Consider the following 18925-nt stretch of genomic DNA (forward strand, 5'->3'; position numbering starts at 1 on the left):
AGAATGGAGACTATTTCATTTAATAAATGTTTGTTTTGATAAATAAGTTGTTCAGGTTTTTTCATGTAAAAAGAGCGACATTAATTTCTTGACGACCTAATATATATGAAATACGTAAGAATACATATAAGTAACTGTGCCATAATAAGTCACATCATAATCCTACATCTGCCTCATTTCAATACACCTGCTACAAAAAAAAGTACTATTAGTGAAAAATATCAACTTCAATGTTAGTACCTTCAATGGTGATTGAGACAGAACTGGAAGCTTCACTGTGTTTGCTAGTTGCGATGCAGCTATAGATACCACTGTCATTGTGTTGAGTGCTTTGTATAATCAAGGTGTAGTTACTGAGGGCTTGTAACCGCTCACTATTCTGTATTGGAGAAGGACCAAAGTTCCACCTAACATATGTGTCTTTTGGGCCTTTTACTTTGCAATCCAGTTGAAGAACTGAACCTGTTTTATACTCTCTTGAAGCAATACTCGCCATAATATCAAGGCGTTCTGTGAAATAAAATGAAAATTACCTTGAATAAGTCTAACTAACTTAACTTCATTTGAATTTATAGAACTTTTTTCAAAATGTTAACAAACTCTAAAATATAAATTAGAAAGAAACAAAATAATCTTATTTGTTAGAAAAGTTAAAAAATTGGTCACAAAAAGCACCAAATATTAGAGGCTGTTCTTCAATGGTAATATCAAATCTTAAAATACTGGTATATCCCATTCTTAAAAAAATATCTGTCATAATGACATGAAGAAACCAGTAACTCTAATTCAGCTTGATATCATTACAAGCGTAGAAAAAAACTGAAGGTTTTCATTTTCTTCAAGGGAAATTATGCATTTGATATGGACTTTTCAAAAAGAGAATTTTATTTTCAAAATTTTCATATTTTCAGCCTTGTTTTTTTTGAAAGTTTTGTCCATCTTTGATTTCGTTTTACATTTGCAGAGATGAGAAACACCGTTAGGAATGTTCAATATTTGTCAAATATTAATGTTCTTTGTTTATTTCTCAAACTATTATCTTCTTTTGCTTAGTCTCTTCTTCAAGAAAAGATGCACTGGATTTAGTGTTTGAAATCATTCCAACAATCACTTATCTTTATCAAAACAACTGAATCAAGAAAAAAATTGAAGAAACAGAACCATAGATATCTATATATAACTATTTCATTATTGAACCTCAAGGTTGCTAATGCAAAGAATCTCAAATTTTTCAATTACAATCTATCTATATATAACTATTTCATCATTAACCCAATCTTCTAAGTAATAGAATCATACTTTTATATTATCAGTACATTAATTCCCTAATTGTGTATTTTTACTAATAAAAATTTGTTTTAGTTATATCTATTTAAAAGTTTTATACACAACAGGTTAACACATTATCAAAAAGCCCCCCATTAGCACAGTGGTATGATTGTGGACTTATAATGCTAGAAACTGGATTTAAATACCCGTGATGGGCAGAGCACAGATAACCCATTGTGTACAAGATAAATTTCACTCGCTACTTATTTTTGAGGATAAAAAGACTGGGAGGCACATCTTACTCTTGTTAACAACCCATATATATAACTGTTGTTAATATACACAAAATGATGCTTCTATATCTAATCACCATTGGATGTATGTTATTAATACTAGGAGCAAGTTCTCTCACAGTTTTGAAAAAAACAATCAATTTATGCACACACAATGATATAATCAACTCTTACTGTGTCTTTCAATATACAAGACCACACCTGTCATATGCTATGCATGAGCACTGGCCACAATGAAATCGAGTTATTAGATGTGTGAGTGTCAAGTAATCCTGAAGCTAACAACAGCTAAATGTTTTCTTTTTTTCACTACTGTATAAGAACAAAATGAGAAAATTAGATCTAAAAATTTTTATGAGTTACCATAAAAAATGTAAGGATGCCTTTCTGTAACTTTTATCCTTTTAGCATCAGCTCAACATAGTAACATTAAAATAAAGTACTATCTGTACCTACTAGAGTATCAGTTCAACAAAGTACTATTAAAAGAAAGTAATATCTGTAATTACTAGAGTATCATCTCAACATAGTAACATTAAAAGACAGTACTATCTTTATCTACTACAGTACCAACTCAACACAATAACATCAAAAGAAAGTACTATCTTTACTTACTTAAGTATCAGCTCAACACAATAATATTAAAAGACAGTACTATCTTTATCTACTACAGTACCAGCTCAACACAATAACATCAAAAGAAAGTACTATCTTTACTTACTTAAGTATCAGCTCAACACAGTAACATCAAAAGAAAGTACTAGCTTTACCTACTACAGTACCAGCTCAACACAGTAACATTAAAAGAACTATCTTTACCTACTACAGTACCAGTTCAACACAGTAACATCAAAAGAAAGCACTATCTGTAACTACTACGGTACCAGCTCAACACAATAACATCAAGTGAGAGTACTATCTTTACTTACCACAGTACCAGTTCAACACAGTAACATTAAAAGTACTATCTGTATCCACTACAGTATCAGTTCAACAAAGTAACATAAAATACTTAGAGGGGCTTGGGGGCAATTGCCCCCCACATACTTTAATTTGTCAGAAATAAATCAGACTCTCAGAAATTATATGGATTCACACCATTAAGCTTTAGTACACCACTTTATATGTTTTATCATGATTCTAAATTCCAGAATGTATATTGGTGCAGCTACACAAATCATGTAGATGTATGTAATGCATGCAAATATTAGCAAGTAACTTCTACAGATCTCAGTGATTGGGTGTCTTTGATTGAAGTTGCATTTTTCTAATATCAACTATGCAAATCCCAGATTGTGTGAAACCATTACCAAAATGTATTGCTGTATATAAAATTAACAGATATCTTTCAAATGTTTTCCCAAGTAAGATTTTTGGAAAATTAACAGTAAAAATTTTCAACCAGCATCAAATAGGTATGTTACAAGATCAAATCATGTACAAATGTTAACCTTCATAAATATAACATATCTCATTGACGTCCAGGATGGGTGGGAGGTATTCCCCCAGAAAATGAGAAACATAATTCTTTCTTTATTCATTCAGTATATGTATATGAATTTACTATTAATTTCACAATTTCACATCATCCCCCCCCCCAAAAAAAAACAACAACTTTGCCTCCTCCTGGAAAAATTTCTGTGGATGCCCATGGTTTATACTACAGTGAGATACAGTAAAGCTGTACAAATTATAATCAAATAATCTAAGAAAACATGAGCTATGTGTTAACTTCTCCCAGAAGAGCTGCTAAAATTCTACAATAATGATTAAAAATAATAAATAGTCTTAATTATGAACTTAAATTAGGTAACTTAAAGTCTCTTAACCTTGAACAATCAAATTGATTGAGTGATATAAGTGAATGTCCATTTCCTTATCTGATTCACATTTATACAGCCCTGCATCCTCAATCTTTACTGAGTTGATTTGCAGAGATCCATTTGAGAGAAGCCGGAATCTTTCAGTTATTAAGTTCACTGGCAGTTCATCCTTTTTCCACTGTGCTGCAATGACTGCTACATCTTGATCTAAACAATTTAAAATCACCTGCGATTCTGATTTCACAGTTATCTCTTGAGGTACTAATTCTGTTGTTGTTGGAATCGGTGTTGCTAAAATAAAATAAAATAATTTTTTAACAAGCAAATTTTGGATCACTAATTAAATATCTCTTTCTCAGGAGAGAAATGATTATATATTACAAAGCTAGTTTCAATATTTTACAGAGCAAGAGTTTTTAAGAACTCTTATTTCTTCATTAGGAGCATCTTGAAATTACATCAATCCTATTGTTTTACATAACAAGCAATTAAAAACTTTAAGATTAAATTTATTCTCTGCAAATACTCCATATCTCATTTTCTATTAGTGTAACCCCAAGAGTTGGCTGTGGGTGGCAATCACTAGATGCTCTCCCTCTAGTCTATCCCTGCTAAATTAGGGACAGCTAGTGCAGATAACTCTCACACAGCTTCACAAAAAGTTTCAAACAAACTAAAACACACCATTAGTGTATATTTCATATCTACAAAATTAAAAAAAAATTGTCTAAATTCTAATTTGAATCAATTCCACATCCAGTTGAGATCATTTGCTAAATTCAGCAAAATCTGTTACCTTCTGTACTGATATCGGATCACAGAAACTATTTACTGTTTGATGAAATAGTTGTATTTCATCATGCAATGTTTACTTTGCATATAAAGCACAGCTTTGTAACTATTACATGGAGTTAAGATGTTTCCAGATTCTTATGATCCAGTTTCTTTACTGGTCAGCTACAGAGAGAAGGTGAGTTATGAATTTAGTTTTGGCAGTTTTAGGCAAGATTTTTTTCTGTTTTCAAAGTGAACAGATTAATCTCTGTCCAGATGGAGTCAAGACTTGTTTGTGAATTCTTGTCTTTACTTCCTATTTTGTACATTTTGCTAGTTATGCATATTTTATTTCTAGCTAATTCTAAAATGAAGTTTAATTTTATTTGCTTTCACTTAAACACAACTTTTTTGTTTACTTATCAGTTTAATACTGTTATCTATTTACTACACTTTGAAATAATCACACTACAATGCGAAATTTGCCATTAGTTTATCAGCTTTTCTTCCAATTGTTCTTAATAAAATAGTTTTATTTTTACTTTGATTTCAGCATCATGTCTCATCTCTTTCATTCCACTAGTAAAGAATCACTGTTGTTGCAGAGATCAGGTAACTATATACTAGCTTTACCCCAGAGATTATCACACTGTGTTAAAACAAATTTTAATATGGAAAAAATATACTATGATGTAAAGAATAAAATCCATTTGCCTTTGAATATTCTTGAAAAACATAAGAAAAGTACAAATCTTAAATGTTTCTTACATACTTTCTTTTAAGGGCCAAAATCAGTGTTTTAATTCCCCTGAATCTTGTATAGATTGTTTGTTGATGTAATAAAGTGCACTTAGAACTTTGACAGTTACAGTACTTTTAAATGTGGATGAAATATTATGAATAAGTCAAAGAAAACTTACTCTGGCCAGTGTTTTTACACAAATTATATGGTGTATAATGCTACAACTGATAAAACATGACTCCTTAATTAGTAATAGCTGTGATATTACATCACTTTAAGATTTAAAATAATTTTAAACACATTGTTTTCTACAGGCCCACTATGGGTTTCATGTGTGAAGAATGTATAATAACATTAAAATAATATTGATCATAATTTCAAAATATCATTTTTTGTGGTAAGTTATTTTTAAGGAATGTTTGTATTGGGTTGGTAAAAAAGAGATGTTATTGAAATATTACCAGTCTTATAATAAGTGATAAGAAGCAGTGGAAATACTATTCTGCACTCTTCTTTAAATTATGCTAAATATGATCTTTATTTGTCATGTTTGAAATAAATACATTACGAATCATCTTAAACCATGAACTATCAGGAAAAAAAAAGAAAGAAATATCTTAATAATTACTGTGTTTAGAAAGCAAGAAACTAACTTGTTAAAGCTGGTTCTGTACATATGTTGGCACATCCATTAAAACAACACTTGTTACCCCCGATACAGTCTGCATCATCATTACAATAATCTTTGCAATCTCTTCTGGATACCTTTAATGGTTCATCTGCCACAAAGCTGTCTGTAAATGGACACTCACCAGGCTTCTTTTCTGTGTAAGAATTCAAGGGAGAAAGAACAAATAATGAGATGTACTGGGAGTTCTTGATACATGAATGTGATAAAAACAAATCACCATCTAATGGTTTTAAATTATTCTTGAACTGTATGAAGTGTTCAGTATCTCTTTGAGTTTTTAAATGGACAAACAATTTTTCACTTCTTTGGCTAGTTCAATTAAATTTTAAATCCTAATTTCATGCAGTAAAATATTTTAAAAACTTGTAGTTTAAATAATTAATTCAATATTTATTTATTCTCCAGATATTAGTAATTCTTTCCAATTCTTAAAACATATCTTTTTCTTAAGGTTTAATCCTTTATATAATAAAGCCAAAACATTGAGTTTCAGTCTTATATTTTCTCATGTATAAATGTATCATTCTGTCAACATTATCAATTTGGAGTTAAAACTTCACAATGCTGTTTCTGGGATTTGATCTTTTTTTTTTCTTTTTTGTGAAATAGACATTATCAACTGTATGTTTCATTTTCACTATTGACACCCTAGAAATATTGTTACATGTCTTCAGATCTCAGAGAACAACATTCTTTTTCTTTGTACACACAATGAAACAGTAATTCACTAACATAAAAAGTAGGTATAGCTTTTGATTACAAATTAAATTCACATAACGAAAGAGTTGTCTTTAAAACCATGTACAGTGATGTGTTTTCATCAGATAAGTATATCAAGGAAAAATACCAATCATTACACTTATAAATTAGGGTAGGTAACTCATCATCCTGGGGTTAATTATTTCAAACGTGTTCCACTTTCATCCTTCTTCAGATATTCTACTATTACATTCAGATTGTAATTCATTTATTATATGTATAACTGAATGTATAGTTTCTATGTGTCTTATATCATGATTTACACGATTTTATGTCAACTTAATTTCAGTATTACTGTTCCACTACATAATAAAATATGTAGTCACCAAACAGGCAGTTGTTAGGTGCATCTTCACTGATGATTTCTCAAAACAAAAAAATCAAGATGTGTTTGTATGTTGCTTTGTTTCAAAATTAGTAATAAAAATGAAAAGCCAACATACAAAAGAGAAAATGCCTGTACTCTCCATTGTACTCAAACCATGGACTTATAGGATATATTACCAGGAATATTTTTTCCTGAGATATCAACATAATATATAGATATATATATACAGTTATAAGTATTCCAATTGTTCACCATTGGCTGTTCATCTGTTTGACTACAAAACAAGAAGAGCACAGTTTATATAGTGATAATGAAGCATTTGCAAAAATGCAAATAATAAGGATTTCAAGAAATGGAGTTATATATATATGATATAAAATATTATTTATGAAAGGGAAGAAATATATATAATAGAAACCTAGAGAAATACAGCAGAACAAAGGAAGTTGTAAAAAACAAACAAAACGTGGACAACTAACTAGTGAACCACTTTACCAAATAAGGATGAGACAAGCTCAAAACACCTTACATGAGTTAGCTGGATACACATTCCAGACCTTGACCAAAGAAGTATGAAACCAACAATTATGATTACCATCACCCAGTAGACATGATTCCATTAGAGAAAGCTATGAATGTGTATATTAGAAATCATAATTTCAGGAAGCAACTCCATAAAAAACAATTAACGGGACTTTGAAGTGAATCCAAGATTGAAAGAAAAGTGGAAGGGTATCTGTAAAAAGACAAAAGTTAAACAGTTTGTCTCTATACTTTCTGAGTTAATAATCTTGGATGTTTACACCACTGTCAATGAATAATACTAAGAGAAAGTTTCATGTATACCAACAATTAGTTATGGTTTTGGTTTGGTGGAAGAATCCACTTTTACCAAATAAGTTAAAAGAACTACTTGAGAAAAGTAGATCCATTGCACTTATTGAGAAATTGTAATGACACAGAAAGATGTGTATAAAACATTGTGTTTTCAAATCTGGAGACATCTTGCTCCAGCCAATCTATACCTACTAGTGGACCTGCTACCATCCAGAAGTCAGCATGGCTGTGTTACAAATCATTGAGGAGATTCATTGCACCAACTCTTTGTACGTAATGCTATCTCTGATCTAGTCTAACGGTGTTTTTGAGTTGAATAATGTCTAATGTCTGATGAGAGAGAAAAGTGAAAAAATATTAATTGTATTGATGATTTAGTAAGGCTAGTAAAAGATATTATAGAATTACTAAGAGATATATTGGAAGATTTGCTATCACAATCCTATAAGAGAAACTATAACTGAATGAATTTCTCATGTTACTTCAATAGATAACCTGTTCAATGTAGTGTTCATGTTAATGAACATAGTAGAAGTTCTGATTAATAAACATATGATTATCCAAAACGAAGAGTTTGGTAGTTTTGATTTTGGATTATTTCAAGAGAACTTTGGAAACTTTAATGCAAAGGAATTGATCAATAGACTGTAATAAAAATTATTTTGTGTTTGTAATGCGACTGTTTCTGACTGTTTTTTATTTCAGATGCAAATTGCTTGAGTTGGTGGTTTGTGTGCTTAACCCGTGACTGCATAACCTGTATTTAAATATACTTATTGGTAACTTGTGTGAAATCAAACTCAATGACTACACTTACCAGCCACCTGTTACAATATATTACTCATTTATTCAACAAGTACTCAGTGATTGCTGACTTTGAAACACCTGGTGGTTACCAAGAAAACCAAACTAGCTAGAAAAAAATTAAATTACAGAAAAATGGGTAATAGTATATTTGTTATACATAACATATATGTGAATTTTGTTTCCATATGCTTCTCTTAAAGATTGAATGCAAAGCATAATTGTATTGTAAAGCTGGAGTATTTGGTAGTTTAAAACAGAACTAATGGAACAAGAAACGTATTAAGGGAGTATCCCAAAATATTTTCTGTGATGCCCTAAGTGAGCAATACTTTCTTCAACTTTGTGCTCATCTCTTTTAGTTTATTATAAAGTGCACAAGTACATTGTTTCATATTACTTAAGTTAATGGAGTCTAATTGTAAGGAAGTTACTTCATTCTTTGTAATAAACAAATACAAACTTTTGTGATAATAGTAATCCAAACCATACTTTTTCGGCAAACAGTTTCTGATTTGGGATCTTCATCCTCATTGTAGTAAACTCTAACAACACATCGTTCTCCTTCCTCACAAGTATGTACCTGTAAGAAGAAATATGTTGCAATAAGTTTAATACATCTTCATTTGAATATTATCAAATGCAAGTTGTTTAATAAAATTTAATTTTCTTTTAGCTTAATATCTATAACTGCTACTAAGGTAGAAATGACTTCTTTGTTGACTTTCATTTCATAATAAATACACATATATGCATCTATCGTACAGCTGAAAGTAGTCAAGTCTTGATCAATATTGAATAAATTAATTAATTAGGACACTGTATGATCCCTGTTGTGTTTAAAATCCTCTGAAATAGTCTTTGCCCTCAATTTTTAACCAGTAGGTAGCAGCAGAGTTTCTCATAGTGGAAGCCACATTTCCTTTGAACAGCAACAACAGCTGAAAAATGTTGTTGTAAGATGTCTTTCAAAAGACCATCAAAGAAATGGTCATGATAATAAAGCTCACATTTGGTGAGCACCAACTATTATGCCCCTTCAAAAGTCAGTGATTCTAGCTCTTATCTATTACCTTGCACACTGATCACACAGTGATTTAGAGGGCTCAAGCAATCATGTGAAATAAGCAGTCTATATCACACATGCAAATAAATTGAGTGTTATACAAATGTATGTTTGTATAGAGGCCCTAATAAAGTGATCAGTCAGTGTGCAAATTTCACTCCATATAATCTCCTTTTAAAAGGATTTACAGTGAGGGAGTTATTACCTGACAAGGGTCAAAGCATCGGCATAGGGTACAGCCTTGTTTATCAAGATATTCATCTATTCCAAATGTACATCGAATTTTAGCACAGTTTGTTGGAGGACAGGTGGGTCCCTCTGGTAGTACAGTTGTAGACACTTCCTCTTGTTCTTTTTCAGCTACTTCATCAACCTTAATTTCTGATATGGTATAAAAATAAAGTACATTATTCCTCAATATATCTTTAAAATAAGACAAGTAGTAATGAAATGCAGAATATTTTTATTTCTGATAATGTGTGCTTTAAACTTAATCTACCATGAAATGTACAATAGAAGTATATTGTACACAGTGCATGTCTGAATATCCAAATTAATTTGTGCCCAAATAACTATATTTTGTCCAGTGAAGAAAGAGATTAGACCTTTTTTTCACTGTGTTTTCTACTTTTATTTTATAAATCATTATAATATTTTTTACTACTACATTTTCTTTCTTTATAAATTCAAAGTGGATGGATTAAAGCTGTGACTAGGAGCCAAGATTCAAACATCAAAGGACCCAATGTGCAGTAGAGTGCATACTTCTGCCATGCAATGCTGATCATATTTGGCTCTCGAAAAAGATGAAAATGTGTCTGTATGTCTGTTGTTATCATCAGACATGGACCATTTTTGGCAGGACAATGAGGAATAATATTCTACATATATCCACCAAGTTTCATCAAAATCCGATCATTTTTGACTGAGTTATAGAGCAAAAATAGTGTGAAAAATCAGTCTCCATGTTAACAGATAGGGATTATTGGAATTTTCGTGGCTTTGCTGTGGCCTTGACCCTCCAAAAACTAATCACTTCTAAGTTTGGTCGTGGTCCAAATGTATACCACCTTTCATCCAAATCCATTCAGCCGTTCGAGAAATCTTGCTGACAAATACATACACACACAGGGGTGAAAACATAACCTCCGTCCACCTTTGGTGATGGAGGTAATAACTTAACTATGCAATATATAATAGGAGAACCCAATAGGAGAGAGATTCTGAGGGAATAAGGGAACATTTTTAGTGGTTGGATTATGGAAATCTGTAAAGGATTGGTATAAATCATGTGAAAAGTGCTGTTAGAAAAGAAGTTCAAAAAGAAAGCAATATGATCACTACATCAGTACTGTGTTGGAGCACCATATAAGAAAGTTGATGCTGATGTGATTGGTCCTCTACCACAGAGCAACAGTGGGAACAAATACATAGATAATTTTGTCATATGGGCAGAAGACTAGGAAACTCTAGCAAGGAAGTTTGTTAATGAATTTGTTTCAATATTTTGGGAACTTTAATGATTTAATTATTGTAATTTTATATTTATAATATTAATGTTACTAATAATTAATTGTTAATTATGGAGGTTTAAGGTTAATGTACAGATTGTTTTCTTTGTGTAACAAAATTGTTCAATGAACTTCACAATCCAAGGAGGGGGGCAGTAGTGTTAGCTGTATTTTTAAGTTAGATTTTTTTATTGTTGTTTGTCCAGAAAGAATTTATGAGAGTGTGGCCTAGTGTCTGAAATTGTCTTCAAAGTTTTAGAGTAATATGAGTAGAATAAAACACTAGTTAAGCAGAGTAGCTGATGATTGATCACTGAATTTTTGTTTGTTTGTTGAACAGTTTGTCTGTTACTGTCAGCCAGCTAGTCCAATGAATGTGTTTGTGCCAAAATACAAGACACATAAAATAAGCAGGTGAGTGAAATTTCTGTTTAGGTTGTTTATTTGTGAAGTTAGGCCTATTTTTAGTCATAAAACCATGGAGACTAGAATTTGTAGAACTTAAATTTGAAGAAATAAGTTGCTTTTGTTACTATTAAGTGGAATGGATTTAATATTCATCTTTTTATTCAATAATTTAAAAGAACACTTTCAACAAAAGAAACTATTACAATGATATAATTATTTTAATAAATTAATTCACATAATGAGAGAAACGTTTTTACTTCATATTAAATGAAAAAATGCAGCATACAAGCATTCATATTTTACTTATATACTTATTAAATTTTACGAAAATTAAATAGGACAATGATATTTTTAAAATGATTTTCAAGAAAAGCCTACATGTCACATGCCAAGAATAATTTATTTAAACTAGAAACTTACAGTAACATTATTAAATATGCATAAAAATTAGATATCATCATAATAATATTATTACAAATACAGGAGGTAGTCGCAAATAATTCTTTACTTAAAACTTTCTACTTTACCTTCAGTTGGTTTTTTGACACAGCGAAGTTCACAATCACTTCTTTCTTTAAAGCGATTCCTATTTCCTTCACAGCCACCATAGATGAATCTCTTGCAAATGTTGTTTCTAGAATCATAATACCACTGAGGAGAGAATGCTTTACAAGGTCCCTTATCACGAGGTTGAGCACAGACATCTGTAGGAACTGGATTAAAATGATAACTATTACTATGCAGAAAATTATGAAGCAATTTTAAATATGTGAATGCCTGGAGTATAACTGGACTGAATTTCAAGGTACCATACAAGTTTGTATTAAGTAATCACATTAAGCTAGATGAGCTGATGATTACTGTTTTGATCAATACTAACTCTTATTAATTCAGCTAAGTCAATGAAGAAATACAGTGTAACAAGCTACTAGGTGTAAGTTGTCCTGGTCAAATTTTGAATAAAGTAACCATTTCAAAATGTGTAATAGATGAGTAACATAAAATATATACACAATACTTCTTCACATTTAATAATATAATTTACATTTGCAGAAGTTCTCAATAATATTGTTTTATGTTTAGAATAGCTATGTTCATGGGAAGAGCAATATTACTCATAAGTTATTCTTGAAAAGGGTAATGAGTTATATTCTTGGAAACTTTCACATTTATCCATATAAATGGGATGAAGAAAAGTTATGTATATCTATCTAAGAAGTGATTTTAGTAAAAATGTTAATACTATACAATTTACTAGATAGTGACAAATAATTCTGTTAGAAAAAAACATGTAAGTAAAGTTAAATTGACTGGAAATTTATACACATACATATATATAGACTGAATAATCCATTTCAACATTTCAGTTGGCTTAAAAACGAATATATTTATATCTTATTACTGCTAAGAACACAACAACTATTCTAGCACATACAAGAAGAAGTAATAATAGATTGTTATTCTGGTAGTTACAGTACATCAAATAGCTGAAAATAAACAATACTTCAACAAAGAGAATAATTAAACTATGTACATGTAGTATCTGAGTAGTCACTTGCTAAAATATTGTTGTTCAAGCTTTATCATTCAAAGAAAAGTAATTTTGATTGTTTGATAGTTCTTAGATTCATTAACTGTGATACATTCACAAACAATCTGTAATTTTCAAATGTTGTCTTACTATAAATGAAATAATGTATAAGCAAAAGATGATACAAATCTTCTCACGGGCAATTTTTTTGTAGAGAGCCTTTGTTGTGGTTTCTGGTTGCACAGGAAGCGTTGTAGGTATAGTCAATGGCGTAGTACTCTGCTTACAACTGTCTTCACAGTTTTCTCGGCTATTAAACCTATTAGAATTTCCTTCACATCCACCATACATAAATTCAATGCATTGGTCAGACCTATGATCATAATACCATTGTGGGAAGGTTCCTTGACATGGTCCTTTTATTTGTGGAAGCAAGCAAGCATCTGTTAAGAACAGAAAAGCAAACAGTGCTTAAATGGCTAGTACTTTTGTTGTTCATAAAAACAAACTTGTCATTCATAAGTGTTATCATTTGAAGGAACTGTTAAGAAAAAAAGCAATGTTTATGATGCAATTGACATGTACCTCAAATGTTTAACTTACTCTGGGAGTTTCCACATTTATTTTCACATTCGGATCTAGTTCTAAAGCGATTTTCATTGCCTAGACAACCACCATATCGAAACTCCTTGCACACTCCATCATTTTTATCATAGAAAAATCTCAGCTTCACCTCAGTGCATGGTCCTTTATCTTCTTTCAAGAAACAAATCTCTGAGGAAGAGAGACAGAGAGAGAGAAAGAAACAACTGCTTTTTTAAGGATGTAATTTTCAAAAAAAATTGATGAGGTTAAGCCAAGGTAAAATGTGCAATAGTTAGTTAAGTATTTGGAGTAAATCTCCAAAATTGATAGTGATGAGAAGTGTTGCTAAAAGAAGAGATCCTAGACAACAAGGAAAATACATTCTCTCACGTGCAAGGATATACTGTATTCTATAGTATAAAGGTAGGAGGACTCCAATTTAATAATCGTCAATACTATTGATGTAGATTTTGGAAGACTAGAAAAAATCTATAGTGACCTATTGTTCAGTTGGAAAAGATGATTCCCATTCCTGCTATTTGAAAGAAACGTGGGGAACTCAGACTGTCAGATTATTTATTTTTTAGCATGATTCTTATTTGACTTTCCAGTAATTTAAAATTGTGGTTATTTATTAAGTCATTCTATTCATTATCTCTACCTAGTTCCAGTATTCTTACCCTATTACCATATTTTCCAACAAATCCATACCTCAAATGAGGTATGAATGTGATATTTTCACCCATAAAAAAAAAACAACCATTCATCTTATTTGTGTAATATTGAGAATGGAGTACAGACATGTTAGTAGCAAGCCAACTGAGCTATGAGAAAAGTCTTGGCTACGTTCCACTGTTTACATATTGTAGCTCTTAAGACTCCTCCTTTGTCATAACTTTAAAATGTGATATGGAATTTTGAAATATTAATGATGGTAACTTATATGAAATTATAATTCTTTCTAAGAATTAAATTAGTATCATAATTAAAAATCATGGATATTGCTGTAATTGAATCAGAATTACAATTTTGGGAATTTCCCAACTCTACCATTAAACTGAAATGTAGCTGAACTGATTAAAATGCTCGATTTTGCTAATCACCAATATTTAAAAGACTATTGTAACTAACTGACCAGTCCTGAATTCCTCAGATAAAATTTCTGTAGATGCTGGCTTTCCACATCTTTTCTGGCATTTCAAAAGGGAATTGAAGTTGTTTTCATTTCCTCCACAACCACTATAATAAAATCTTCGGCATTCACCTTCTTCTGAATCATAGAACCACCGAACGTTGAATTCATAGCAGTTACCAATGTCTTTTGGTAATATACATTCATTTCTTCCTGGAAAAAAGTAATTAAAAAGTACAAAACCTTACAATCTGGTTGTGAGGTAATGCCCTTTTACAAAACAAAATAATTGAATAAGATTAAATTAATTCCGATTTAATTGCTAAGGAATTGAGTGGAATGAAAATCTAAAAATTACATTAAAGATGCCCTTACATGGAAGGTAAAAATTGATAATAATTAATTGTGATTATTTTTCTAAAGATTCAATTACGTAATTTTGGTATACTTGCGACGAAATGTACAATCTATTAAACACAGAAAATTATCCGGACATTTTTAGTTGTCCAGAATTACACATGAATAGAGCTAAAAGGACTTTTGTATTATTATGTATTGTTTAAATATCCCTTTACATTAACTTAGCAGTAAATCCATTTCCACTTAAGGAATTCTGCTCCCAAGCTTTAATTTTTTAGCATATTAATCTAGCAGTAATATTACACAGAAGTGTTAACTCTGAACTGTTTTCATATAACACTTAAATTTTCTTTTGTCCTACAATTATAAAGAATTTAATGATTCATCAGCTGAGTAACCTTGCTGTTATCAGTATTTTCATCCATAATGACTGAGTGATATTAAAGTTTGATTTGATCTTGTATTGTTATATTTTATTTATAGCAAAAAAAACTTATTATCTGACAATAGGTCCAATACACAACATTCTTATTATTTGATAAGAATCTTAGATTATCATAAATAATATACAGTTGCAACAAATTTTATCATCCCTACTTTAATTACCTATATCTCCAAAATAATCAATATTCAAAAACACTTTGTAAAGCATTTAAAAGTGTTTAAACCTAGTGTAACACTCAACATTTTATTAGAATAATACTAACTATATTAATCCAAAATAGAAAGTATTTTCTAGTAGTGTATTTATTTTTAGCATTATACAACAAATTATGGCAATATTAAGAAAGGAAATAAATCATAAGTGAAAGTTTTGGTAAGTTCTACATGGCAATCAGACAACAGCATTTATAAATTTACCACTGAAATTTAGGCAAGCAAGCTCACAGTCTCTTCTCTTTTCAAAGTTATTAGCATTTCCCTCACAACCACCATAGTAAAACTGTTCACAGCGTCCAGTTTGGGAGTTGAAGAACCAGCGGATCAAGAAAGCTCCACAAGGCCCTGCAGATTTGGATAAGGAGCAAATATCTTTGGACACTGAAAAAAGAAAAGTAAACAATGAAGTGTCTTCGCATTTTCCAACATATCTATATTCACAGATTTTGTTTTCAAAAGGCAGTTCTCAATACAATTAAGAAAGAATTTCTTTATTCTCTTGTAAAAGAGGAAATGCTATAAAAACATCTATTACACATTTTTGCTTAAAACAGTAAAGCAATTATGCATTTATACTTTATAATAAATATAATGCATTATTATAGAAAATACAAAAGAAAAGGAAGTACACTGCACAATGCACAATGATTTTTCATTTGCTTTAAATAGAGCAGAACACCTTGTTTTTATGGTTCCATAAGTTTATCAATGTATGATTGTGAAATATTATTTCCTACAATTCAATCAAGTTGTTTGGCTGTAGTTTGACAATGGTTGTGAGTATTCCATCAGCCTTCTCTTCCTTCTGGATATTGTTTCACCACATTTGCTGCGTGTTTGAGATAGCTGTCTTGCTGGAAGATAAACCATAACTCAAAAGGTTTTTTACTCAGGGAATGATCTGATAAATGATAAATACACAGCCATGACGCCATCAGTTTTGTGTATGTCTCCAACACTTTCCCTCAGATGCTGTTCACACTTATATTGCTCTTGTGTAGTTCATTTTTTACAATTAAGAGGGAGTAGTTTTGTAATATTTGTATTGTGTGCCTGTTTTATTCATAGCTTTCCAAAATATTTTCACAATTGTACATATGAAAATAACTAATGATAAAACATTTATATTTATTAATCATATGTTACCTGATACTTTTGTTATAGTACAGATGTTTTCACACTGTTTTCTACTTAGGAACTGATTTCTGTTACCCTGACAACCACTGAAAGTAAACTCTTTGCATTGTTCTGTCATAAAATCAAAATACCAACGAGTCAACTTTTCACGACATGGTCCTTCTGCTTTAGGCAGCACACAAATTTCTGAAAAAGAAGATCATTCTATAAAATTCCAGTGCAATAATGTTGCATATGTTAAATCATTCATATAAAAATACTTTCATAGTAAAACAGCCCCTACTTCTCAGAATAAAAAAAAACGGTATTGAAGTTATACTTCATCCAAAATTTCCCACTGGGATCTGTATTTGTAATTTTTCAGCTATCTGATTTGTCAACTGTACAAATGCATCAAAGTTTTAATTTAATTAAATTAGTGTTATGGTAACAATAATTATTTTTCATCTTATAAGACTCTATTGCTTTGAAACTATTAATATTGTTGCGTCAGCGAGTCACGTGACTGGTGTGGCACCACCTATTTTCTAGAACTATCCTGTACCTTGGCGAATGCTCTAGTATTTACTAGATATAGGGTAGTCTGGTATATAAAAGAGGGTGACAACGTGACGGGACAGTAATGTGTGTGTAGGTAATGAGTAATTGAACTGCAGTCAGAGTGATGTTAACTTCAACAATACGTGTTCCTTGTTAAAACGTTTGTAAAAGAGCGACTGTTGAAAATAAATGTATCGTAAAGTTATATTCGGAAAGAATAAACCAGTTTTATTAAGTAAGGACTTGTGTCGTTAAAGTTTCGTCGGAACGAAGTTACGGAAAATCAATTAACAAACGGAGACGTAACAATTGGTTATTCATGTCATATATAGAAGTAAGTGTATATAAGGGAGTGTTTGATTTATTACATGAGCAATATCTTAGCAAATAGAAAAGATAAGACCTTGTTTTCTATTCTAGACTGTCAATATCGGTAATTTGAGTTTCTAATTCATACGAAACCGTAGACTTAGTATTTTGACATCATAAACATCTAATTTGAACCAGTTCTGCATTCAACATACCACATGAAAAATTACAACAGTTGTTAGAGGAAAAAGAAAATAAACAAAAAGAGAGACAACAGCAGTTGCAAGAAAACCTGCAAGAGTGGCAGCTCGAACAACAAAATAAACAAGAAGAGAGATTACAGCAGTTGTTGGAGGAAAAAGAAAAGAAACAAGAAGAGAAGTTACAGCAGTTGTTGGAGGAAAAAGAAAAGAAACAAGAAGAACGAGAAGAAAAATTACAACAGTTGTTAGAGGAAAAAGAAAAGAAACAAGAAGAACGAGAAGAAAAATTACAACAGTTGTTAGAGGAAAAAGAAAAGAAACAAGAAGAACGAGAAAAGAAACAAGAAGAAAAATTACAGCAGTGGCAAGAAAACCTACAACAATGGCAGCTCGAACAGCAAAATAAAGAAGAGAGATTACAGCAGTTGTTGGAGGAAAAAGAAAATAAAGAAGAAGAACGAGAAAAGAAACAAGAAGAGAAATTACAGCAGTTGTTGGAGGAGAAAGAAAATAAACAAGAAGAGAGACTACAACAGTGGCAACTGGAATAAGAAAGGAAACAGGAAGAAAGTCAGCAGCAAATACAGGAAAATCAACAACAATGGCAAGAGGTACAAATGGAAAACATTAGTAAATTTAAAAGTGAATTAGATACGTTAAAGAACGATTCATTGTCTGTTACATAAGGAGGATACATTGACCATCGACTTAATCAGCCCCAGACAATGGCAAGCCCCTTACAGAGTCCGCAGCTAAACCCTAATGCAGACATATTCAGTCCCGTTAGAAGTCACATCCCAGATATGAATGTCAGTAATAGGAGTGATCCAGTGCGAAGGAAGCCACAAGAATTCGATGGGAAGGCACCGTGGGAAGCATATAGAGCACAGTTTGAGTTACTGGCAGAGATGAATGGATGGACAGAGGAGCAGAAAGCTGTATATCTGGCAACGAGCTTGAAGGGACAACCACTAGAAATACTTGGACAGTTGACAGCAGCGGACAGACACAACTATAGAACACTGGTAGAGGCTCTCGAACTCAGGTATGAAACCCACAACCAGTCAGAAGTCTACAGGGCCAGGTTCAGGACGAGAGCCCGTGCTAAAGGGGAGAGCCTGCAAGAGCTGGCCCAGGACTTGGAGAGCATGGCACACAAGGCC

General features: G+C 31.3%; 1 protein-coding gene across 1 annotated transcript in view; it reads right to left on the reverse strand.

Annotated features, from left to right (window-relative positions):
• LOC106459429 (papilin-like) overlaps positions 1 to 18925 on the reverse strand; it is a gene marked incomplete at its 5' end in the record, with an annotated part of 78857 nt that overhangs the window by 2394 nt on the left and 57538 nt on the right. The window contains 11 exons of the mRNA XM_022385930.1: positions 241 to 510; positions 3392 to 3676; positions 5555 to 5725; positions 8813 to 8903; positions 9592 to 9767; positions 11833 to 12018; positions 13034 to 13279; positions 13440 to 13610; positions 14557 to 14766; positions 15775 to 15954; positions 16720 to 16896. Of these exons, the coding sequence (XP_022241638.1) occupies positions 241 to 510; positions 3392 to 3676; positions 5555 to 5725; positions 8813 to 8903; positions 9592 to 9767; positions 11833 to 12018; positions 13034 to 13279; positions 13440 to 13610; positions 14557 to 14766; positions 15775 to 15954; positions 16720 to 16896 (2163 nt within the window). The remainder of the gene's footprint in view (positions 1 to 240; positions 511 to 3391; positions 3677 to 5554; positions 5726 to 8812; positions 8904 to 9591; positions 9768 to 11832; positions 12019 to 13033; positions 13280 to 13439; positions 13611 to 14556; positions 14767 to 15774; positions 15955 to 16719; positions 16897 to 18925) is intronic.

This window comes from Limulus polyphemus, unplaced genomic scaffold, assembly GCF_000517525.1.
Source record: "Limulus polyphemus unplaced genomic scaffold, Limulus_polyphemus-2.1.2 Scaffold606, whole genome shotgun sequence".
NCBI lineage: Eukaryota > Metazoa > Arthropoda > Merostomata > Xiphosura > Limulidae > Limulus > Limulus polyphemus.